This window comes from Genypterus blacodes, unplaced genomic scaffold, assembly GCF_046128005.1.
Source record: "Genypterus blacodes isolate CSIRO-AG114 ecotype Tasmania unplaced genomic scaffold, CSIRO-AGI_Gbla_v1 ptg000063l_1, whole genome shotgun sequence".
NCBI classification, from domain to species: domain Eukaryota; kingdom Metazoa; phylum Chordata; class Actinopteri; order Ophidiiformes; family Ophidiidae; genus Genypterus; species Genypterus blacodes.
In genome coordinates, this window is record NW_027466875.1 from 1,570,086 (window position 1) to 1,595,000 (window position 24,915).

The 24,915-nt window shown below is 44.2% G+C and overlaps 3 protein-coding genes, 1 long non-coding RNA gene and 2 other non-coding genes across 9 annotated transcripts; 3 read left to right on the plus strand and 3 right to left on the minus strand.

Moving 5' to 3' along the window:
- Window positions 1-1,731: 1,731 nt before the first annotated feature.
- fam189b (family with sequence similarity 189 member B) lies at window positions 1,732-5,877 on the minus strand. Its single transcript, XM_076154787.1, has 14 exons — window positions 5,644-5,877; window positions 5,509-5,565; window positions 4,896-5,003; window positions 4,630-4,746; window positions 4,425-4,532; window positions 4,165-4,325; window positions 3,987-4,086; window positions 3,814-3,886; window positions 3,398-3,683; window positions 2,907-3,265; window positions 2,749-2,802; window positions 2,368-2,543; window positions 2,112-2,258; window positions 1,732-1,986 (listed from the first exon to the last, which is right to left on the minus strand). The coding sequence occupies exons 1-14, from the start codon at window positions 5,875-5,877 to the stop codon at window positions 1,732-1,734; spliced, it is 2,235 nt and encodes a 744-aa protein (XP_076010902.1).
- Window positions 5,878-8,313: 2,436 nt separating this feature from the next.
- rab13 (RAB13, member RAS oncogene family) lies at window positions 8,314-19,146 on the minus strand. Of its 4 annotated transcripts, XM_076154797.1 has the most exons (9): window positions 19,056-19,146; window positions 18,780-18,945; window positions 12,583-12,643; window positions 11,046-11,106; window positions 10,844-10,921; window positions 10,451-10,540; window positions 9,471-9,536; window positions 9,313-9,363; window positions 8,314-9,207 (listed from the first exon to the last, which is right to left on the minus strand). In XM_076154797.1, exons 2-9 carry the CDS (start codon window positions 18,817-18,819, stop codon window positions 9,136-9,138), a joined length of 519 nt encoding a protein of 172 aa, XP_076010912.1. In that variant the 5' UTR covers window positions 18,820-18,945; window positions 19,056-19,146; the 3' UTR covers window positions 8,314-9,135. The 4 variants fall into 4 exon arrangements, with proteins under 4 accessions (XP_076010912.1, XP_076010911.1, XP_076010910.1 ...); XM_076154796.1 differs by lacking the exons at window positions 18,780-18,945; window positions 19,056-19,146 and adding an exon at window positions 13,463-13,948; XM_076154795.1 differs by lacking the exons at window positions 18,780-18,945; window positions 19,056-19,146 and adding an exon at window positions 13,350-13,946.
- Window positions 14,902-17,924, plus strand: rps27.2 (ribosomal protein S27, isoform 2). The gene is made up of 4 exons (XM_076154776.1): window positions 14,902-15,012; window positions 15,516-15,624; window positions 15,923-16,033; window positions 16,638-17,924. The coding sequence occupies exons 1-4, from the start codon at window positions 15,007-15,009 to the stop codon at window positions 16,664-16,666; spliced, it is 255 nt and encodes an 84-aa protein (XP_076010891.1). The 5' UTR covers window positions 14,902-15,006; the 3' UTR covers window positions 16,667-17,924.
- LOC143004024 (small nucleolar RNA SNORA13) lies at window positions 15,679-15,814 on the plus strand. The gene has a single exon (XR_012963924.1). It is a non-coding gene; the product is annotated as a small nucleolar RNA SNORA13 (small nucleolar RNA).
- Window positions 16,112-16,243, plus strand: LOC143004025 (small nucleolar RNA SNORA13). Its single transcript, XR_012963925.1, has one exon. It is a non-coding gene; the product is annotated as a small nucleolar RNA SNORA13 (small nucleolar RNA).
- Window positions 19,147-22,405: 3,259 nt separating the features above from the next.
- Window positions 22,406-24,900, minus strand: LOC143003982 (uncharacterized). Its single transcript, XR_012963920.1, has 3 exons — window positions 24,690-24,900; window positions 23,997-24,067; window positions 22,406-23,722 (listed from the first exon to the last, which is right to left on the minus strand). It is a non-coding gene; the product is annotated as an uncharacterized LOC143003982 (long non-coding RNA).
- Between the last annotated feature and the right edge of the window lie 15 nt (window positions 24,901-24,915).

The following is a 24,915-nucleotide window of genomic DNA, read 5'->3' on the forward strand; positions in this document are numbered from 1 at the left end:
TACAGATATACATTTCCTCAAATAAATAATGTTTTCATATGCAAGACAAGAGGTAGAAACACTGCTCAGTGCCTTAATAAGGGAGTGTATGAGTGCGCCTGTGTCTGTGTGCAGGCTATGTGTGTATGTGTGATTCTTTTTTTTTTTTTAATTAGTTATATAGATATGAGTCTAAATCAGAATGTGCCTTCACTGATATGGACTCCATATCATCACATAGTGAGCACACCAAAAATTACTTTCCAAAGAAAAACAAACATCCAGATTTACAGACATTGTGCAAACACATTGATTGATAAACTCCAAGAGCCGTCATCCAAGACCGCTATTAAGTCCAAACAAACACCCAAAAGCATATAATCTGATGTCCGACCTCTTAGCAAATATATCTGTACATTTATTGCAAGAGACTCTTCATGTGATCAGAGCCAGAGTGCAATTTACACCTCTATATCTTACAGTATCATGTTGCTTTAGGTGCGATCGCAGATAGATTTGCCTGTACACTCTTTAAGCAACTTCAAAGTCAATCAAATTAGGACACAAAGAGTCATATTTAGAGCAGTTTGGAAGAATGTTCTGGGAACACTGCATATCTGTGTCTCTGACCTTCCTGCTCAGCTATCCGATAATACAAACACATTTCAAATGGCTACTTTCATAAGTAATTTGGGTGCAAGAAAAAAGTAAGAAACATTGTCAAAACATGCAGATAAAGACATTCAGAGGACACAATAGTTAGTTACACAGCCGGTCAGGATCTAATGCACAAAGCTCCCGCTGTAGAGGCGTCAGGGAGGATGTAGCAAAACATGCAAATATCAAATCAAACCATTAGCATCCAGGGGCTTTCCTAAAAGAACGCCATTCATCAGCTGAGTGTGTGTCTGGTGTGTATTGGTGTCAGTGTTACAAATGCTGGCTTTTTTGAAGGCCAATGTGGAGGTGGAGAAGCATAAAGAACAAGGTCATCTGAACTGCACAAAAGAAAACAAATAGTAGCAACCGTGTGTATGTGTGTGTATATGTGTGCGTGTGGGAATGTGGTCATGATCCACATGTACAGTCTAATCTGTTTATCTTACATTGTTCAGCTAAATATATGAATAATCTGTTAAGATGCTGCTTTTATCGATGGAAGACAAAAGAAGGGCTCCCATGGTCACATCACCTGAGCAATCCTCTGGATGAATAGCAAACAATGTACAAAAGGGCAAGAAGCATATTGCAACCCATAATATGTGTGGATATTGTAGCATAAATGCTAGAAGTGTCTCCAGTCTTTAGGATAGTGTTTTTGTGTCCAGACCGGCGTAGAGGTGGACTGAGAGGAGATTACAGCAGAGAGGAAGCTTCTGGCAGGCTGCAGTTGACCAATACTTGACCTGATTGATGATTTCAGCGAGAAGAGAAATCACTCTAGCCAGAAATAAGCATCCAGTGGCGACGTAACTGCTGCTGAGTACAGTGGAATGAGAGTGAGCTCGGGGTTGATGTTCAGAATGAAAAAGAGCACCACTGAATAAGGCCAGTTGGCTTGAGGAAATAAAGGTGACTAAGAGAAAGAGGAGGGACTTTCATCATCTTGGAACAAAATGTCTCCACGAGAAGTGCCACCAGCTAAATCCTGCTTTGCTCTTTCTTTGTCATTAATCATTCATTTCCCTCTTATCCCTGCCTCCCTTCTGTTCTCTCCACCATCCTTCCCCCTCTCTCTCTCTCCTGTCCTCCTCACAGTGCCGACTCTGAGTAGAGAGCTCCCGATGACCCATGCGGTGGATGAGGCATCAGTAATCCCCGTAGAGATGCTGAGGAAGAGGAGCTTAAATCTCCACAGCTACGCAGGTGAATCCCCTCTGGGGTGTGGCTGCTGTAGTGCCGGTTGTGCCGACTGTCGCTATGGGAATGGTGGTGGCCTCGGTGATGAGGGTAATGGGTTTGATGGTTGGGATGTCCTCGGTTAGTCCCCCAAGGATTATGCAACATCTGAAAATGATTTCATCAAAAACATATTAGTCAAAGAGCTTCAGACCAATGTGTCCCATATCAGCACCACAACACATCAAATTCAAAGCTGACTTAATATATCTGTAAAATCATAAGTGTCCTACTTGATCCAACGGTAGATGGTTGGTGGCAGTCCCCTCAGCTCCTCCCCTTTTCTTGGGTCCCTGTCCTGTGCTCCCAAACAGCTCAGAGGGGGGCGCTAGGTTACGTTTGGAGCGCTGCAGGAAGCGAGCCACCAGGACTCGAGTCACCTGAAAGGAGATCAGGTAAACAAAAGGGGAAGACCGAATAGGAAACAATGCTCAAGCTTGGTGTCAGAATCACTATTACTGTACATTCATAAACAATTTTGATAGTTACCTTCAGGTCTCCTAGGGAACGGTGGCAGTCTTTAGGTAAACGCAGTGGTGAGGAGGGGGGAGGTTTAGATGGGACCTGCACCCCTGTGGCTGCTGATTTCAGATTTTCTTTCCTGGGCAAAGCTGCAGCTTGAGGCAAAGTGATGGGGGGCAAGAGACACGCCTCAGAGGACGGCCCTGAGAGAGACGGAGACAAGAAACAAGGGAACCACACCATCCATCATGCATTTCAATCAGCAGCAACTATTATATGTCATCCATCTAATATATGTTTCTGATGCTGTGGCTCTTATTGGACAGCCTGTATTGAAAAGACAGACACTGTATGTACATATTGGCAGTTCTTTAAAGTCTTGAAAGTTCTTTCAAAATAGTCTCTTACCTGTGTCTGTGGAGGTCTGACAACCATCCTTACTGTCTGCAGAACCAAAGTCAACTTGAGAGGAGAAGATACGACAGACATGAGCATCAAACCTGACATCATGACATCATGGACACAGTGATGTGCTGCATGTTCATGTTGTGACATGCTGTGCGTACCCGTGTCAGTGGAGGAGCCGAGCCCCGGCTCACTATGCGACCGGACAAGGCGTAAGAGTCCGTCGCTATCTCTCCGTAAGGTCTCTCCGTCTTTTTCAGGCCTGCCGGCCCTTCGTCGTAGGTACAGGGGTTGACGTGGGAGGGGCAACCCGTTGCCTTGACCTCCAGGCTCACTGGCGAGTGAGGAGGATGACATGAGAGGAGCAGAGGAGGTTGGGCCAGGTCCTCGGTGTGCAGGAGTGGATGGGCGAACTCGAATTTCTGGGATGGAGGACCCCTGTTGAGAGGTGGAGCCCCCTATAGTTTCCAGCTGGGAGCAACTACGAGCCAGCATGACCTGACGATGCAACACCGGAGACCTGGAGACGAAGATATACTTCTGTTTGTCTGTTTCGTTTGGAAACAGTTTCCTTAATATGTTACATCTACTGTAGCACATGTTTACGTGTATGTGTGTGTGTGTGTGTGTGTGTGTGAACGTTGCCTCTCACCTGTAGGTGGGGGTAGCTGTGCTTGGTGAAGAGCAGGAGTTGGATCTCTCTCCCCTGAGGAAGCGCCTCGCTCGCGGTCCTCCTGCCAAGGGACTCTCTGGTGTCTGACATTGGGACCCACGATAGCTGAAGTCTCCCATATCCCCCCCATCACCACTGATGCTACTGCACCTCTCTCCCTGGTTCCTCACTCCAACCTCCATCAGACAGGAGTCCTCAGAGGGGGAGGAGTCATCAGGGATGTCCACAATCTCTGACATCAACAGAGAGCCACTGTCCATGGACACTAAGAGGAAGAGAATGCAAATCCTTAACAATGAAAACACAACTCTGCTTATCTCAAAGTCTTTCATTTCAGAAAGTTTTGCCAGAGGAGAGACACAAGCAAAGTGTCCTTTTGACTGGTGGCGTCTCACCTTCCCCACTGAAGGCTGTAGATGTTGCTCTCTCTCCAGACAGCTCAGCGCCGTGGGCATCAAACACCGTAGCCTTGACAGGCAGAATGGACAAGAATCAACCCCGGGAACACCACACACACTTTCTCTCTCTCTCATACACACACACACATGCACGGGTAGTATATGCTCACCTGGCTGGCAGCTCTCTGTCCCATCACGGCTTCATAAGGAGGGGGGCAGTCAGTGGGGTAAAGAGGAACAGGACTCTCCATGGAACCATTATAGGTGATGCTGCACATTAACACAGAGCTGTCAGCCGCCTTCTTGAACAGTCTGTGCGATGCGTGACGTGCCGTGTGTTTGCGTTACCTCTGGGCGTCTGTCTCAGAGCTGCAGGTATACTCAGGTGGATAGTAAGGGGGAGGAGGGATGGGTGGAACAAACTCCTCAAAGTCCATCATGTTGGTCAAGAAGGCGTCCTGGGGAGTTGTGCATTCTGGGTTGACGGAACGAGAACGATGGGGGGCGAGCTAGGCAGGAAGAACAGGAGAACCATCAATATCACATATACACATACACTTTAGTTCTTCATCAAACCATTAGAGTGAAAAAGCTTTGTTGGCGCTCACCAAGTGCACAAGGTCCAAGGAGAAGATGTGGATACTGCAGGTCACAGTGGACAGGGTGCAGATGATGGTGGAGAGAATGCTGAGACCGCATGCACTGAACAATAGGTCCTGCAAAGATATTCAGATGAATCAACATCACACAACAAACCACAGACTAAAAAGAGACATTTGGGTGTTCGGTCTAGAGGAGACACATCCCACCCACCTTTAGCTGATGTCTGACTGAATGGCAGTCAGCATTCAGGTAGAGGACCAGAGTTTCCTCCTCTGTGATGGAGCAGGAGTGAGTGGGTGCGCAACACACACACAGGCCGTTCTCCACCTGCACACATATCAATACACAGTGGGTTAATATAAGACATGGATCTGCCAACATGTTGCTTCAGGTCATAACTACAATATTTCTGGCACATTCCTTGTGCATCTGGCTAGAAGATGAGGGAGAAGACAACACCTGCATAATTTGTGTACCTGGCAAGTGAGCATAGACTTGACCATCTGTGCATTCTGACAGGAGAGCATTGAACCGGCCAGACTGAGGATCACACACACTGCAGACAACAGCATGAACAGTGACACCTGTGGAAGAACAACAGGGGGGGCAAGGTCTGATTTAGGACAAGAGTGTTGAAACTTGTGCCATGAAGGGCAGAGAGGATGCAGAGTTTTCTTTTTCCCAACAAAGACGACACCCAGGGATTTAACTGATTAGCTCACCGCCTGACAGGAAGCAGACACTAATCAGTGGTGGGTTTGGTGCCTGGATAGAGTGAAGATGGATATTTGAGTGTTTGTTTTGCTTCTTTATTATCTTTGTACCTTTACCTTGCCAAAAGGTTCTGGTAATCATAGTTTACAGTCTTTGGACTTGTTCTTACTGTCTGTTCCTTATGCTTGTACAGAGCAGAGAAAATGGTTTTTAAGTGTCACCTCATGAATGAGAGGTTTTTAATCTCAATGGGAGAGTCTGACAATTACACTTAATGAATAATACTAATGATAACATTTCATTTCCCTTTGTTGCACATAGTTTCACACCTATAACTCCAATTGTTATCAGAAGAAGACGTTCAAAATGACCTACCACCAGAGTGAGAGGTCTCCTCCAAGAGATGATCCCAACTACCCCTGATGCCACCACCTGGAAACATACAACACAAACACACTCACTAGTATGTTGTTACATTCTCATGTTGTTGTAATTTAGTTTCATACTTACAAAGAATCCAGCCCAGAAAGGACAGGACTGTCTCACTCGGGCTGAGGAGGTGAAGGCCATGCTGGTGAAAGAGAAGGCCAGGACCATAGCCCCCAGGCCCAGATGGCACAGCCCCAGGTACAGGAGCAGCCGGGCACCGCCGGGCCCGCGACCCGACATGCCCCGGCGGCTGTCCGACCATCCTCTGGACCCCGAAGCTGAGGCCACACTGCTGGAGTCTGACGGCGAAGGCATGTTAGGCTCGTCTCTGCGGGGAGGTTATGGGCGAATGGACCTCAGCAAGGACTCAAAAACAAAGTTCACTTTGTGGGAAGCAGTGCAGGAGAGTAAGAGAGGGAGAGACATAAGTGGCACAGATGGCTGCTTGTGTGCTGGCTTGAGACCTCCAGTCTGTCACAATTATGCACCAAGCTCTCCACTGGCAGGTGCCACAGGCTCTGCGCAATGCCTCATGGTGCGCACTAAGGTCCAGTCAGTGTGTCCAAGAACTTCGTCAGCAGAAAGTTGAGCAATGAGCAGAGCCACCGTACTCACCTCATTTGAAGTTTCAGGTGGGACAGTAAGAACGCCTCAGTAAATACAGTGACTCTTTCATCCCCTGCAGCTCACAGGCCACTGTAGCCTCATAGCCTCACGGTCTACACATTCTGCTGCTCAGTCATTCTTTCAATAATAACAAATATGGGACTATTTCCTCCCCAATCTGAGCGTTATTATCATAGAACTCAATTTCTTCTCCCTGTTTGCATCTCTCCATCTTCTGCCTTCCACCTCTCCCCTCTCTTGCCCGTGGCATTGCGGTAACTCGAGACACGAACAGGCCGCAAATTCTAAGGCACCGTTATAAAAAGAAGAAGAAGAGCAGCGGATCTCTTGTTGTTTTTTTTACCCGCAACACAAACGAGGCGAGCGGGTGAATCCGCGTCCACCGCTGAGGAACAACATCCAAAACATGTGCGCTCTCCTCCCCCGACCTTCTGTTCCAGTCCTCCTCCTCCTGTCACGGCAGAGAGGTGATGGAGCCTTCACGGGTCTAAGCCCGAGCACAGAGCGGCTCGTTCGGGAAGGAAGCGAGAATAATTACCTCGGGACGAACAGGAACGAAATATCATCCATCGATTTTCAGACTGCACCAAAAATAGCCGCTGTAGGCCCGGATGAGGCTCTCTGAGGAGGCGTCGCTCTCTGCCATGTACACCTCCGGGGGTTTGCGGTGGTCCACACACTCACCTAGACCCCCCCTGCCGCCGCTTTCATCCCTGCAGTCACGCGGGCATCCCGTTCAACCCGTGTGTGAGTGTGTGTGTGCGCCATATGTGTGTGTGTGTGTGTGTGTATCCTGGACATTCACCTCATTGCCTCCCACCCGACGTCACACGAACTCAAAAACATTGTCTACTAGAAATAGTAATAACAACAACAATAATAATAATACTAATGAATAATCTTTTTGCATGCGATTGTTTTGACTTTCTTCTTCGTCTTCTCTTCGTGTGCAGCAATGATTAATGTATCGTGTTTGCAAACCGACACCTGCTACGTGATGACAAGGCACGCAAGGACGTGCGGGGAGCGTGGGGATGCGGCAGAGCGTGCGTACGCTGCTGGTGCTGATGCTGAGGAGGAAGGTGGGGCGGTTGCCTAGCGACTGGATCCTAGCTCCTACTGCTGCAGCAATGAGGCTGTTGGGGGGGATAATGGGGGTGTCATGTCGCTTTATTGGTCTCTGTAATTAGAGGATACCCGTCAAAAAAGGAAGCCACAGGGGCCAGAAGGTGTCCCTCATGTCTCAGGATGATGTCATTGATCCAACAGGCAACACTGTAGCCATCAACCGCCATGTTTCCCTTTAAATGTCCTTGACTGAGACACTGAGCCTCTCCCACACTTCCATGTTTCCTCTCTGTCTCAAAAGCACAGTTTCATGACAGTTTCACGGAACATTCAAACTGTTAAACACAAACAGACATCTACTTTGTTTTTTCTTCTCCAACCGCTTCTTTTTTATTCAGTGAGCAGCATGAGTGTAAATGGTGAACAAAGCACTGTGGCAGGTCTATAAGGAAAACAAAGATGGAAAAAAAGAGCAACAACAGTATGTGTGTGTGTGCAGGCCAAACCTCCAATCGCTTTGATTTGGAATGATCTGAACAGATGGAACATGGGAACACTTCAAATCCAAACTTAATCCTACTTTATGAATTCAACATCCTGCTGCATCACAGCCCCTCAAATTCTGTCAACTCACATTCTCTATCCATCATTCTCTCATCTCTCCACTCAACTTCTCATATTGCACTTCTCTGCCACATTCCCAATTCCCTCATCTATTAAAACGGCACTTGTTAGTGTTTGTTTTTGCATGTAAACCACACACACACACACAGCCAGAATCACTTTGCTTTGTTCTTTCTCATACGATGTGACCAGCAGAACTCAAATATTCCAGTAAATGTATCACGGTTTAAACATTTCATAACCTCTCTTAAGACATAACCGTTGGCAAAACAACCCAAAATTTCAAATATTCATTTAAAGTTCATTGTTGAATCTATGAGATCTCTAATGATATGTAACTGCCACTAAGAATGTGGGGGAACATAACGTAATCCCTGTGTCTAATATGGCACTGAGGGATGGAATGTCTATTTGTCAGTGTTGTTGATGTAATATTATATAAATCATTGAATTTCAAACAGTGAACTTACAGAAGCGAGAGAGTGCATTGCTCCTCAAAGAGGCTTTATGGCTTATTATTCAATCAAATGACCGGCTTTAAATGTTCTCTCACAATCTGTGGAATGAGTCACATGCCTGACAAAGAGCAAATATAAGATGAATGTGTTCTGGATAAACAAGAAACAACCTTAACTGCTCCTGAACTCCTCTTTGAAAAGTTAAACATGCTCAGACATTAAAGAAATCAACGGAATAGGTCGATAAAGCTGAAGTGTGAATTCTTATGTAGCTAGCCGGGCTAAAAAAAATGTTAGAACATTAAGGAAATACAGGGAAAACATCTCTGGTGCTGTGATGGAGATTGACTGGATCCTTAAAGATTTCCTCTAAATGACTCTAAAGACTCCACTTCACCACATGAATGTGATGAGAGGAAATGTGGAGGAAAATGAGTTCTATGCGATATAAAGGCAATATCATATCAATAACATTTCAGATTAATAATATAAGACATCTATAAATTATTTTTCTGGCAAAATACTTTTTTTTGGGAAACTAAAATACTGAGCAAAATAATTGGTATAAAACATACTTTTCTGCACCTGGTTGTAGTTGATAGTTACGCCCAGCGGATGGAGACAGAAGGCTTACTGATCTGTTTCCCCCCAGTAACACTGTCTTTTACTCTCAGCTGAGCCTGCATACTGTACTGTATGTGTGTGCTGTGTGTGTGTGTACTGTACTATATGTGTGTACTGCATGTGTGTACTATATGTGTGTACTGCATGTGTGTATGTCTGTATGGTGACAGATCTAGAGAAGGGCGCATTTGGAGGCTTTTTTCTCTGTGCTGCTGGTGATTTTGACTTCTCGTCCTGTGGGGCCCTGTTAAACAAGGAGAGACGACAGTTTGGTGTCAAAGCAGAACGCAAAGAAACGTTCCACACGTCCACATGTCAATCAACAAGGTGGTGTTCTGTTATTCCTTACCGGTTTCCTGCTGGACTTCTGTAGAATGTCTCGTGCCAAAGACAAAAAGGACTACAGGAGGGAGAGAGAGAGAGAGCGAGAGAGAGATTCACTTTTTTTTCTGACACCAGTCAAGGCCTGTTAAGTTGTATGAAGTCATATGTTATCTTCCCTCTCACCTCATCTACGTTGATGCTGGACTTTGCACTGGTCTCAAAGAACCTGATCCCATGATCCTTTGCCAGCTGCCAACCACGCCACACACACACACACACACACACACACACACACACACACACACACACACACACACACACACAGACAGAGAGACTTTATTAGTTTACATGAGGATATGGGATTATATTCACTTCCTGCTTCTTATCTTAAGGCGAATGTAAAGCCGGTGCATCTGAATGTATCTGTCGGCTCAGCACTCCACTCCCTCTCAAGATAATCGCTCCCTCTTCATTACTCAGACCGAGCGGATGGACTGGTCTGTCCGTCCGTCCATCTGTCTGTCACAGTTTGGACAGTTGTAATCCGATTTGGAGTTGGATTTAAATTTGGCAGATTAATAAGCGATGGGTTCATGAGCTTAGTTCAATTTTTCTGATGGTGGTGCTGTAATAACCACTTTGATGTTTAACTTCGATCACATTATGACTTTTGAACCATAAGTCATAGAGTAAAAAAAACAGGTCTGGATTTCTCGACAAAAGTTTCATCTCTATTTCTGTCTCTACAGTTTTGCCCCAATTTGTAGCCAAATGTGTGTGGACATGGCTCATTCTACTAAAAGTGTTATTTCTCATGAATTCATTATCTCTTGCTGTCTATTCCTACCAAACTGTGTACACATTTGCACTCACGTATGCAAAAAAAGATAAACAATTGGTCCTGATGTTGAGGGAATTTAATTCAGTCACTGTTGAAACTTTACAGCCAACATGCAAAACTGGAGTCTGGGGTGTATCGTCTCTGTGGCTGCTGAGCAGTTGTCAATGTGTCCTCAATTCTATTGTTTGTTTCTCACACTGCAAACTTTAAGCATTGCATGATACAGCATATTTAACTTCCATCCAGCCATTATCGACTCTCAAATCTCCACTGTAATAATAAAAATGATGCAATGTATTGGACATAATTAGGATCAGCTCACCTTCTCTCCTGTCTCCTTGGAAACTTTCCGCTTAGCTTCAATGTCACACTTATTACCTAGCAACATGCGACTGACACCGGCTGATGCATTCTGGGAAAGGAGGATGCAATTAATTGATTAGGGCGAGTTTGATGTGTATTTAGGCATATCCGCTCAGTCGCAAGCATGTTTAAGAAGAAAAGATCAGAGGGGAAGAAATCTGTATGTATGCAACACCTGGACCAAAGACCCAGAATGATTTGCACTTGTAAGAAAATAATCACAGCGAGAGGCATTCCATCGCCGCAAACATCCTCTCTGCAAAGACGGGATGAAATGTCTCCCAAACGTCTGGCAGTTAAAACGACCCGTCATTATGCTGAAAGCCTGTTCCAGATATCTACACCAGCTCACCTCTTTGATGCTCTTCATCCAGTTCTGAATGTTTTCGAAAGACTTCTCATCAGTGATGTCATACACCAGGATGATGCCCTGACAGAGAGGAAAAAGGGGGTTTAGGAAGTCAGTCAGTGGAAGATAAAGAGTGAGCAGACAGGAGGAGGAGATGTCAGTGTGATTATCTGCTCTGCTTGTTCTGCAGACATGTGGGCCTCACCATGGCTCCTCTATAGTAGGCTGTTGTGATGGTCTTAAACCTCTCCTGCCCTGCTGTGTCCCTACAAAAGGCACAGACACACATTCAGAGTCAAAGATTTGCAGTTTGTGCACACGTTACACTGCTGTAACAAGCTGAGTTCAACTGTTTCCAATCTCAAATCGTTCACCTGTTGCCTTGATGTTTGGCCCAGATGTTTTCTGTTCAAACTGATTTGTGCAGTCTGGCAAAAGAACTACGACTTGTATGTTCACAACTCTCTCCAATCTGGCATTGTCACATTGGCTTTGAAGACTGCAGTCATTAAGCCTCTCCCTAAAAATTGGAAATTCTTTTACATCTACATTTAGTCATTTAGTCGATGCTTTTTATATTATATGAGATTTGAATACAACACAAGCAAAGATCTACTCTGTGGAGAACAACAAGTGTAAGTCAAGAACAAACATTAGAAAACTGGTTGGGACTCTTCTCTGTCCTCAAATGCTTCAGGTGATCCAGTATCTCTGTGTAACTGAACAAATGGCCATGATGTCTGGGGTTCCGCAGGGGTCAATTTTAGGACCCTTTTTTATTAATATATGTTCCCTTTAGGACAAATCCTCTCTCCAATTAAAGAAAGATAAGACTAAGATCATCTTGTTTGGAGGAACGTCATCGCTGAGCTCAACTCCCCGTCTCTCATAATGAATCAGGCCAGAAGATTTGGTGTAATCCTGGATTTAGACTTCAACAGCCCCATAAAATCAGTAACTTCATCAGCCTCTACAGAAATATTGCTAGAGTCAGAGGAATACTGTTCAATAAAGACCTAGTAAAGTTTGTTTAAAGTAGATTAGATGCCTGCTTATCTCCAAAGCTCTCTGTGGTTCTGGGGCCTCTGTACTTTTCTGAAATGCTTGAGCCATATGAACCTTCACGGGCCCAGAGGACTCCTAGGTCAGGCCTGTTGGCTGTCCCCTGAGTCAGAACTAAACATGGTGAAGCAGCGTTTTGCTATCAGGCATCACAGACCTGTAATAACCTCCCTGTTGACATTAGACAAGCCGCAGGTTTTAAGTCAGAGCTTAAATCTTTTGTTTCTCACTGGAACGGCACTATTTTAGATTTTCAAGCCTTGTTTTCTTGTATTTTTTGACTGTACGTTCACAGGTTCTGATCTCTAAATCATACTGTATCTTTTTTTAAACTTCTTGTATTAGTTTATCATGATAACTCTCTTATCTTTACAGTATTTGTATTACTCAGTACAGCACTTTGAATTGCCTCTGGTATGAAGCGTGCTATGCAAATAAACCTGCCTTGCTTAAAAGTCATCTCTGTCTAACATGACACAAAGTGACTCTGTGTAGAGGCTGTACGTGATTCATAGCAGCACAATCAATCCTGTCATACAGTCATGATTTGGAAAAAACAAGAGAATTTCCTCTTTCCACTTCTCGGGAAATTAAAGCAGCAAGGCGGAGAACAGAGAGGCAGCAGAGAACAGCTCGTCATTATCTGATTCACTGAGAAAACAAATCTTTAGATCTCTTACCAGACTTGTAGCTTGACTTTCTTTCCGTCAACTTCAATGGTTTTTACTTTAAAGTCAATGCCTGAAAGGGAAAACAGAGAGAGAGAGAGAAGAGAGACAGAAAAGGAGTTAAATGCCTCAGATATGAACACAGACACACAAATATAGGTCACCCTCAATAAGCATTCCACTGGAGCCTTATCATAGTTTTCACTGCGCTTTTGGCTCGACAGTCTTTCCCTCTTATGTCACAAACAGACATGGGGTGAAGATGAGATGCACGCAGGCCCGATGGACACACTGTCCCTTTGCTTTTGTGTTTGTCTGGGTTTCCTTTTGGGCAGGACAAAGCTGAGATAGACAACGAGAGAGGGTGGGGGGGTTTAAAGCTGTACATGCCAGAAGGCCAACCATTCTTCTGGGAACGTGGAGATGGCAAAAGAGATAGGAATGAGGGTGGGTGGACCTACTGAGAGCCAAGTGAGAGGAATGAGATCTGAGGGAGGGGGGGGGGGGGGGGGGTGAGGGTGAGGGAAGACACAGGCGGAAAATAACCCCCCAGATAAGAGGCAGGATAAGTAAACGGAGACGAAATGTGAGAGCACAGACTAGTTGAAACATGAAACAGTGTATGAGTGAGGAAAACCAGTTTGCACAGTGTCAAACAACAAATAGAGGAAGAGGGAATGAAACATCTGCCCTCAGCAAATAAATGTCTCATTCTGTTCCAACGTTCTGAGGAGCTGATGCACAAATGTCGTAAGCAAACATTACACAGTATAACGTACCAATGGTGGATATGTATGTAGAGTTGAAGTTATCCTCAGCTAAACGAATGATCAGACATGTTTTACCCACTCCGCTGTCCCCGATGAGTAAGAGTTTGAAAAGGAAATCGTACTTTTTCGCCATAGTCGGAGCTGTTCGTCAAAGTTAAGGCAGAAAGGGAAAAGATTGGCAGCGTCTTTCATCCACTTCAAAAACTTTAGCTGTTTGCTGACAAAACCCCCCTTCAAAGTGTGACTAACGTGAACCGGACTTCACAAAGATGATCCATGAAACGAACGGATCCTCTTTTAGGTTTTTTTCCCCCTTTTTGCAGACTTGTCAGCGGTAAATCCCGATCCCCCTCTGAGCCTCTGCGCTTGTCTGGGCTGGGAAGAGATACAAAGTCCTTCTGTCCTACAGCGGATCAACGAGCATCGTCAAATCTACTCAGTGAGCATTTTCCTTTCAACCGGGAGTCAATGGAACCGGGGCGGCTACGTTGTTTGTTTCTGCCCACTAAAAGTTGTTCCCGGCCCGGATCTGGTCCACTGTGGAGCTACGCAGTGTGGGAGTGCTCGGGACCAGCGGTGGGTCAAACACGCACGCACCCAGCACGGCCAGCGGGGGGCGCAGTTCGATCAGCCAATGATGAAAATGATAAACAAGTTTTTATATGAGTGATCTACAGCATGTTTGCTTTATTTACCTTTACATTTACCTTTTTCATTTCCTTATCTATTTTTATTCGTAATTTGTATTTTTTTTCTGGCTTCGTGACGACGCCTCAATGCAAAGGGTTGGATGAACGATGTGACTCAGAGGGACTTGTGGATTTGTGACTATGTGGCACTCTGTTACCATGACACTTCTTCAGTGAGTTAAGCATTGACAAAATGTTATCACCGTTATACAATTAGTTATTACAAAGCGCTATCTCGTGACGTAATCATGATGAAAACCCTCCTCGACAAAACTGTTAATTATTAAGGAAACTCAATTTATGCGTTATGAAAAATCCCTGCCTGCCTGTTATGAAAAATGATTAATTTCCGGACTTACTACAAAAATAAGAGGTATCAGAAACGATCACTTTATCAACGAATCATATACATTTTAATGACGTTTTATTTATTGTATTTCTGTAACATATGTTTGTAATCTAATTTAACAACGTCTGCGTTTTGAAATTATTAAAGACTCTGTACTTGTGATGGGCGATACCAGATTTTTTGATCCGATACGATCCCGATTACTTTTTTGGCAATTTTTTGCGATACCGATACCGATTACTTTGGGTGATTTTTTTTACCCCAATAAAACACATGACAAATACTGGTAATTTAACAACTTAAATGTGTATTTTTCTTCGTCTACGCACACGGTGAACTTTTCTGTTATGATGATTTTATTTTGCTTAAGACGGCCAAGTGTCGCTTACAACAGCGTCACATTGACGTCACATTTATACATCACCAAACGACGCATTCTAGAACACTGTGAACTCGAATCACCTCGTTCATCTTTGGCCGGCAGTATAATAAAATAATGTTATTGAGTTTCAGCTACATAACCTCACTTCCGGCTTCGTTTGTCTTCCGCCAGCAGTTTCCGGTTTTAACTCCACCGTGACTCTCTCCCCTCCCCCTTTATTTTGTGAGATTCCACACACACGCAGACATGCCTGTAAGTAATGTGACGCATTTCACAGGATCTGTTACTAAATCTTCCAGAAATGTTCCAGTTCGAGTGTGTTATAGTGTTTGACTGTTTTTGATCTTCCGGTGGCGAACGCTGGTCACGTTTGAACTCACAATTGCTCTCAACATGGCGAAACACGTGTTGGAGAAAGTATAGCACGATGCTACACGTGCTGCTATAGATTCATAAAACGAGCCGAAATCGTTAAGTAGTGTAATAATCCAGATTAAAGTAAAGATTGAAAGACGTAGACTTTGAATAGCAATATAGAAATTGTAACAATATGTAACGTAACTCCAATACGTGTGCTCCTCCGGTTAGCTTAAAGCTACAAACGTTACGTCATACTCCTTGTTTTTCCTGTTCTTTTCCTATGATACTGTGCTTAAATGTCCGAGAGTTCCACCCTCAAAAATATGACCGAGTCTGACTTTATTTTAACTCTGGTTTATTCTTGCGTTGTACTAATCCTTTGTTTCTCTTCTCAGTTAGCCAAAGATCTGTTGCATCCGACTGCCGAGGAGGAAAAGAGGACGCACAAGAAAAAGCGCCTCGTCCAATGTCCTAACTCCTATTTTATGGATGTGAAATGTCCAGGTTGGTATTTTTTAACAGAGTAATACATTCTGAAAAAAGGATAAACCCAAACGTTGCCTTTAAGTGTTGCCCATTTACTGTTTCTTAAGTGATTGGGGTGTCAAATAAGGCATACAGTGACACTTGTGGTTGTCTGTGAGTTGATTGAGTTTGAAGTGACTCATTCGATCGATCAGCTACAAGAACACCAGTGAGAACAGCACATTTGTAAAGCATCTAAGTGTTTTGTTTGTGTAGCAGCTCACTGTTCTGGTACTCACGATCTCAATTTCATGTTTTCCATTTTGTGTGTTTACAGGCTGCTACAAGATCACCACAGTGTTCAGTCACGCTCAGACCGTCGTCCTGTGTGTGGGCTGCTCCACAGTCCTCTGCCAGCCTACAGGAGGGAAAGCCCGCCTGACAGAAGGTACACCATCGTCACAGCCAGCAGACAGAACTATATATGTACATGTATACAGTTTAATGCACATTTTTGACTGGAATCTGCCTTTGTGTTGCCCTTTCATGCTGTTCTATGTGAAAGGGGTGTCAGCTAAGGCGTACACTGACTCTTGTGGTAGTCTTGGAAATGTTTCATTTGTGATCCATTTCTATAAGATGAACTGCACGGACATATGATACACACTCTAATACACAGATGTTTACTTGGAATTTAGTAGTGAGTACAGCTCACCTTCTTGGTTTGACTCTCAGACCAGCATCACCTCCCTGGTCAGAGTACATTTAAGAACTCTCTACACAGCATTGGAGCTTGTTGGTTCAGCTCAAGGTCGCGGTTTGTTTTACTGAGCTGTTCCTTGCCCATCTTTTCTGTCCTGTGCTTTTCTGCCTTGGTAACCAAGGACTTTTGCCTTGAGTTGCTATGGGTGCAGCTGCAACCTTTGGCATTAAACCACGCTTGGTTGGAAATGATTTGAGTTATCTGTTATGTTGTCAGTCAGAGCTCCATGGCTGCAGTTCTGTCTGTAGATTATTAACGATCAGTCTTTCTCCATTTCTCTTCTTCCTAGGGTGTTCATTCAGGAGGAAACAGCACTAATATGACCTGTGAAGTTTGGACAATGTTGAAGGAGGAGGAGATTGAACCACATTTGATGGCTATCAAGTCACACTGCCTTGGAGGGGAAGGAATGACGCAAGAAAGAATGGAAAGGACCAACCATCATGTAATGTAACTCAAGAATCCGTCTCTCAGGAGTTGCGCAGAGAAATACTTGAGACTCCGTCAACCCCATGCATCAAATCACTTTTCCTCCATCAATAAACTTAGGGTTTTTGGAAAAAATAATTTTGCATGTTTGTCATCAAGTTTCTCTCTAAGGCTCTTGGGTATGTGGTTAGAGTTAGAGCCCACATGTGATCCCTTGAAATGGAAGGATAGGAAAACAAATAATTGTAGAACGATCAGGGCGTTTGAGGACAGTAGTGTTGACAGGTTTGTTTGCCCTGTGGGTACAGATGGAATGGATCTTTTCATCCAGGTGGACTTGCATCATTTAATTTAATAACCAAGCACAAGAATCTTTCAGGAAGGTGTCTGCACGAAATAAGCCCTGCAGCTATTTTCTAACAGATGCTCAGTGATGTAGATTTATGCAAATCTCCTTTCAGAACTCAACAGTTCTAAGTTTTGAGACTGTGGCTCAAGAAGCTGTTTCCTACACGACTCTCTAATGCACTTTGCATAAATGATTATTGTAATATGTACATTAGTTCTGGTGGAAAATCTAGCCAATATACTGTATATCTGCCAACTTGATGCATTTGTTTGCAAGTCAGTCCACAGGAATGATCTGTGTGAACGGGGCCGAGCCAAGGAAAACCAATGAAGCTTTGACTATTTTTAGCCAAAGTGAAAACACAGTTGCAGTGATCTGACACCTGCTAAATATCGCCCTTTATCACTGAAACTGTGATTGATTCTTAATTAAAAATGTGCCTGCAGGCCTCCTGCAAAAATGAGATATGGGATACATTTTACTGAAAGCTGCAAAACGAGTGTGCTGTGTTCCAAACTTAAAGAAATATTTCTTGAGTTTGGAGCAGCTAGAGGAACAGATTGTATCTTTGAAAGTGTGTGAGCTGTATTCACAGCAGGTAGTGTTTGGGCTTGTGGGCATGCAGGCCATTGGCACAATCTGCATACGTGACAGCATTAAGCTGCACACTAAATTATGAGGGAAAAATGAAATTAGGAGAGGGAGCTTTTCCATGAGTTTCTGGTTGCTATGGTGACATTTTCTTGTGTTTTGCTTGTATATTGGAAATGGCTTCTAAATAAATTCTGTGGAATGCGATTAAGTGCCTTGTCTTTACTAATGACTCATATCACATCTGCATTTATTCAGTGTTGGCATCACAACTCTTCCTATAGTCTTTCTATTTCATCATGTTCTGATATATTTGATCATTTATATCCACACAGACAGACTGACTGAGGGCGAGGTGGTCTGGGTGCCTTTCTGCCACTAACCTGGAGACATTCATGCAGATATACAATCAATACCCAGACTGTGAATGTCGTCCATCCATAAATCATCCTGACCTATTTCAAAGAAAACTTCTATTACTTTATAGTACATAACCTGTGTCCAAACTACCTGTATATGGTTCACTTGTGACAATATGTTTGCTTATCGCTCTTGGTAATATGGAGGAGTGAAGCACATGTCAGCCTCCTGTCTGAATGGACACAGGGGGACAGAGACAGGAGGAAGTGTGTCCCAGTGCAGTCACTCATAACACTTCAGACCTGCAGACACATTTCTGAAGTCATCTGCACAAGGTCATCTCTTAGAGGGAGAGACGATCAATAGCTCTGAGATATGGCCCAATGTGCTCCCACTCTATTGATCTGAGCTTTCTGATCCACATTTTGACATATGGGGAAGAGAATGTTTTAGAATTAAAATAAATCTAAGAGAAAGTTGGTGTTATGAAGTTTGCCCTCCTCTGCTATAAAGGCACCGCTGAACAGATGTACAAACCACACCAGTCATACCTTAGACACACACACACGCAGGTACACACTCATACACAGGTGTGCATACATACAAACAATACAGACAGCAGACATTTGTTATCTTGAATGTCCTCTGTGCCAAGGACAGGAACATCACACTTCATTAGTAACCAGGACACAATCAACTGACCTGAACAGAGAGCAGGGACCCATATCCATGGCAACAACATCCAGCTGAGTAGAACCGGTGTCTGGGCCAGGAGTGAACGAGTCTATGTGTCCCTCAGGATGATTGGAGAAGTTTATCGGGGGGGTTGTTCCACTGCGTGTCCTTGACCAGTCTCCCATGGGTTCAACTGTTAAAAAGTTACAGTCATAAAGCTGATGAGTGCGCACCCCTAACACACACACACACACACACACACATACATACATACATAAACGTATAAACTGTATATATACACACCTCTCCAGAAGTGAGGGTCACTGTGGCGGATGTTATTTCTCTATGGCCATGAGCACAGAAAGCCTGGCGACCTGGTAAAACAAGATCAATCATGTCATTCCGTCACAGTGCTGAGCCTGTAATCATACATGCCATTAATTATTCGGTAGCTTAAACAGCCCATTTGCTGCGAGTGTGTCTGCCAGCCCAGTGCCGTGTGTGAGGGAACAGGCAGGGACCGCAGCGGGGGAGTTGGAGGAGGCCCAGTGCATCCAGCAGGAACGGAAATGGACAAACTGCACACCCTGCTGGTCAAACACTCCCGCAGCCTTTCTGCCCCCATGATTGTGCATCCAAGTCTACCATTGCAATGTTCCTCCTCAGGCAGCTGCTGGTGCCGTTGTCGTTCAGCTCTGCTCCCAAGTTACCTGAAACACAGGTTGGTTTGTAGACGGATCAGGCCGAACCCCAGAACCAGAACCAGCACCAGCCACCAACACCACTAAACACAGTTCTTATAGCTATAACATGAATGATTTAACATTAATCTATGCACAAAACTTGCCGGAACAGTATATAACCTAGGAAAATGGAGAAACAGGTAGAATTGTGGTTGAATATTCTATCAAATGGTTTGTTACCCACAGAGCAGAACTCTCCCTGCTGCCATGAATGTATTTTTCCACTAATCAATAGTGTTTTCTTTTCTGTGAGTTCATTTTTTATTTACTGGCAGTATGACAAAGTCTTCCTCAGGGATTCATGAACACCCATCATCTTCCCCAATCTCAATTTGACTCGAATGTGTAATTCACCCAATCAACAGCTTCCTCCGTCAGTGTGAAGGACACAGTGATTGCTAATCAACACATTCATTAATGCATTTGTCTGTGTATTTGTGTGTGTGTGTCTGTGTGTTTGTGTCTCCCTTTGCTCGGCGTCATTTCTACAGTACGTCAAGTATGGAAACTCCCTTCTGATGCAGACGTGGGCAGTTGCTATGAAACCATCCATTCTCAGCCAAGGAGAGGACGGAAGGAGGTAGAGAGAGGGAGGGAGGGAGGTAGGTGCAAGCCCATAGTTCAATGAATAGGAAATGCTGATTTAATCCTGCTTGTGTGTGTGCTGTGTGTGTGTGTGTGTGTGCTGTGTGTGCTGTGTGTGCTGTGTGTGTCTAGGAGTGAATAAGTCAGCTAAGCCAACGATGGTCCGGCATTAGCAGCTGTGAGGTGAGACTGAAAACAGCAAAGGAAATGAAACTTAATGAACAAACTTGATGTCTGTGAGCATATGTGCGTGTGTGTGTGTGTGTGTGTACTAGTGCTGGAGGGCAGGTGTGGGGCTGGAGAGAGGCTAGGATGGTGACAGTAGTGGTGATAGTAGCTCCAAAGCCAGAATGAAACAGGGAGCTGCAAGTCTCTTTCACTTTGGTCTCCATCTTAGACAGCAGCTACTTCAGAGGCCTACAGACACACACACACACACACACACACACACACACACTGGAGAAACAAACACTGATATAAAAGACGTGTAGAGTAGGAGACAGCCAAGTAAACTTGTCAGCATGCTGCTGGCTGTTCCTTGGCTGAAACACAATCAGGCATGACGGCTGACAGAGAGCAGCACCTCAGACAACAAAGCCCGGAAAGAGTGAGACTGTGTCACGGCAAGTGGCACAAGCACAGAAGTCTGTGAAAGAGCAAGAAAAGCACAACTCCCCTGTGACATCATTAAATACCCTGAGGGCCCAACATTCATCTCACTTCATCTGGAAAACCTGGAAACTAGAGCAATTAACCACCTCTGTTCTGCTCTCTTACTCTGCTCATACATATAAGACCCATTCTTTATGTATGCACCCCTGAGGGGAGAGTGGGCAGTGCTGTTGCCATGGAGCTGATATTGTATTTGTCTGCTTCAATGGTATGTAGGATGTGACAACCTTGCACCGAGTTCCACCTCTCCGTTTACTGATACTGTAATATGTCAGTATTGAGCAGGGAGCCAGTGTGGTAGAGATGAGGATGGAGGGGACGTGGACAGATGAGGCAGCCCACTTCTGGAGGATTTGGAGCCTGTTAAGCAGTTTGGATCGTCGTTATGATATTTACATGCTCAAGGAATGAGTGCAGTATACATTACTGTAAAGGTGCATGGTTGTTACTATCCAACCCCTTAAGTTTTATGGGAATTAAATCAATATAAAACATTTATGGATTTGTGAAACAGAATGGCTGCAGCACAGTCTGGCTGTTTTAGAAACCAATGTACAGGAAGTTGAGAGAACACTTAACTTCAAGCTTGAATGGATGTAGACAAGTAAGAGCATCCATTTTCAATTATAAGAGCACACGCAGACACGGATGATTTTATCTGTAACTCCTAATGGAACATCAACATTACTTCTATATAATGGCGGGTGCATGTTTGGGAGTGTGTGGGAGATCTTGTTGATGCGATAAAGTCTCTAATGGACTTAGCATGAGATAAGTTAATTGAATCACTCCTTCTGAAAATGAAGAAAACATAAACCTATCTATGTTCTTCATGTGTGCATCATAATAGATATGTGCACATGAAATGGATGTGTGTGTGTGTACTGTAGGTGTGGCAGTATAGAGGGTGGCTAAGTGAGAGATGACAGTTAGCAAAACTCCAAAACTCTACTTGTGTTGTACACGTGTTGGAAAGCTTTTGTGGTGAAGAAACTGAGACACACACATTGTGTCAGACACTGACTGAGCCCAAACACCAGGCTCACCAGGGGTCAACTCTGCATCCTAAATTCCACATTCCTTCCTTTTCCTCACAAGTAAACTCATTATTTCAACCCAACAGATTGTTGCACAGGAGGGCCAGACAACATCAGGCTAGAAGTCTCCTTGAACTCAAGGGCTCTAAATAAGTTTGCCAATTAAATTCTTAAATCTTTTCACAACTTTCCCATAACTTTTCTGTGGCGTGAAGTGAAGCAGCCTTTAAATGCTATGGTTTAAAACACGGGGCTCTTCTATTGTGACCGGCGCCGCTTTTACAGTTTTTACGGTAATGGTTTAGCGAGGAAACCACAGACCAATTGCATTCCAGTTAAGCCATCCCACGTGATTCTACTCAAGCCAATCAGGTTAGTGCCTGGTAAACATTGTGACTAAAATCTGAAGTGAGATCACAGAAAACAAGTGGTCTTAGAGCCCAACATGAGCCGAGTCCACCAGGATCCACACATTCAGTGCTCCTCGTTTTGTGTTGAGATTTATTATCTGTGAAATGAGTGGAGACTGTTGAGTCAAGACGTGAAACAGAAAATGGGAAATTCAAGCTTTTGTTTCCTTTATTTTATACATGTTTTATATAAATATGTACTTGTCGGTGCCGTACGGGTTGGCTCTCGTGTCTCACACACGCTGGTCTCCACCACTCTGTTGTCTCAAACCTGAGCCATCCAGGCTGATGAGAGTGAGGGATAACGGGAAAGGGAAGAAGGAAAACTGGGAAAACTGGGTGATTCTTTGCCCAGTTTGTATTCAGGATTATCTGTTCCCTCGGCTGTCCTGTGGCAGTGTGTCAAGGGTTACATGTGTCTGCTGTCTGGATCTCACTCAGACTTGGCTTGTTTGCAGCTATTATGTCTTCCTCACCACTACCACAGCAACATCACTGTCGCTCTCTGGCCAGACGACAGTGCTGCTGCCCCTCTCTCACCCCCCCCCCCCCCCCCTTACCTGTGCAGCCACGTAGGAAACATGCAAACACACACACTAACGACAATACTGCATTAAGAATTTCTATTTTCAATCCAGTGGTGTTTCTTACTGTATATATACATGCATGTGCACAGACACACACTTGTACAGACAACACTGTAAGCAGTGTTGGCAGAGCTGTCCCGCTGGTTGCTAGGGAAACACCAGGACAGAAGGCATCAGAATGAGGGTTTCACATATCTCCAATGGTAAATTGTCATCGACAGGGTCATCAGAAAGGTCTGACTACCTTGAGAAATGAGGGAGAGTGAGTAATCATGTGTGTGTGTGTGTGTGTAAGTGTATTCGCTATTTGTGGGGCCGTAACACTGTTCACTACCTCTCATATCTCCACCATGAAGGATGTGTCCACTCCAATGACAGCACGCTCTAAATGCAAAGTGAGACAGAGGGGACAGATGAAGGAGGGACAACAGTCAGGAGGGAGTGAAAGGTTAAAGTTAGGATGTGGTCATGATGGAAACAGTTTACACTTCATGATGGAGCACAGCTTTATGTGCCTCCTGGTCAAGGATGAGCACAAGCAGGCCAAGTGCCCAACCTCCATCCCTCACCTCCATTTCCCTGGATATTTACAAGTGAAAGTTGTAGAAATGGATGAATCATGGGGAGAAAATAAGCGATGAAGTCATTTCATAGGTACCATGTGTGGTTTCAACACCTGTCTGCAGTATCTAATCTAATCTGGTTTGTTCTATCTTGGGGTTGGACCTGAAGTTGGGATCCTGCTATGCTCAGTCTCTCCAGCGGTGCCGTGTCCCCTTCTGTAGAGTGTGTCCTCTAGTATGTAACCACATAGCCTTAGTGAGAGGATGAAAGTCCCGGGGGGCAGAAGAGCCTTCCAGTGAATAACACGGGTAACGAGCTCATCTCCTCTGCTCAGGGCTCCATGTTGCCTCAGGCTGCCTGGCATTCACACTTCTACATTAATTTCACCCCGGGGTAAATGGGAAAAAAAGAAAAGAAAGATTAGAAAGCGTTCCCTTTGTAGGAGAGAAGGTGTTTACACGGGTTCTGATCAATGTGTGTGTCGTCACATATGGGACAAGCATGGCCAAGAATGAAAGGCAAAGTGTTTTAAACGGAGCTAAAATCAACTAACAGAATGTCATCAAAGTAAAGGGCTTTGTTCTGCTCTGTCAATGAACGCTCCAGGAGCTGAATCGGACTCAAACAAAAAGAAAATATTTTTCACCTTCCACAGCTCGCCACTGTTTCTCACTGATGAGATTTAACGAGGACTCTTGACCCCACACTTAGCCTCATCTGTTGTGAGAAATGAATAGAAGGAAAAGCACAACAAACTATAAGCAAATAACAAAACGTACAATCTTACATAGAAATAGCAACTCTCGCTTTCAGGAAACCACTTCACTTGACTTTCAGGGCGCAAAAACTCGCTGGTAAAAACACTTCAAAAGCAAACAAAGAAGGAACCACACTAAACAATGACTTAACGAGCAATTGAAAAGGTTGTTCGCAAAACCTTTCAGAGTTATTAATTTAGTTCAGCAAGGACAAAACTGAAAATCCTACAGTGCTCGAGTGTCTTTCTTCTTGTACTTGGGCTTTTTGGAATTCCATATTCATAAATAAATGGGTTTTCCATCTGCACCCAATCTGTCATCACTTTAGCTCATGCTGAATGTAGCACACGCATAGCATACAAACATAGCAATGTTGTCCCTGATTAGACAGCTTTCCCTCTGAGCTGGCAGGGGTCAGATCACGGATACAGACAAAAACATCACAAGTTGTGGATATTGGAGCTGACAAACACACAACGTGCACGCCAGCAAATAAAGCATCAATACTATGTCTTTTGAAAGAGGTTGTTTGACTTAAAGAAACAAAGGCTAATGTACAAGTTTACTGCGCTTTACTTTACCATATTTGAAGTTTGGACGATTCAGCACACAGCTACATGCTTTGCTAATCCAGTTTTCAATATATAATTATATATCTCTGCCCGAAACTGCACGTATTTCAGTGAGTAACTAACCGACTAACTTATATCCTTTAATAGTTTAAAGCCACAAATGACAAACGGGTTATTTGGCTCAATAAACAAGACAAATTGAAGTTGTGTCTGACTCCTGTTCCACAATCACGTT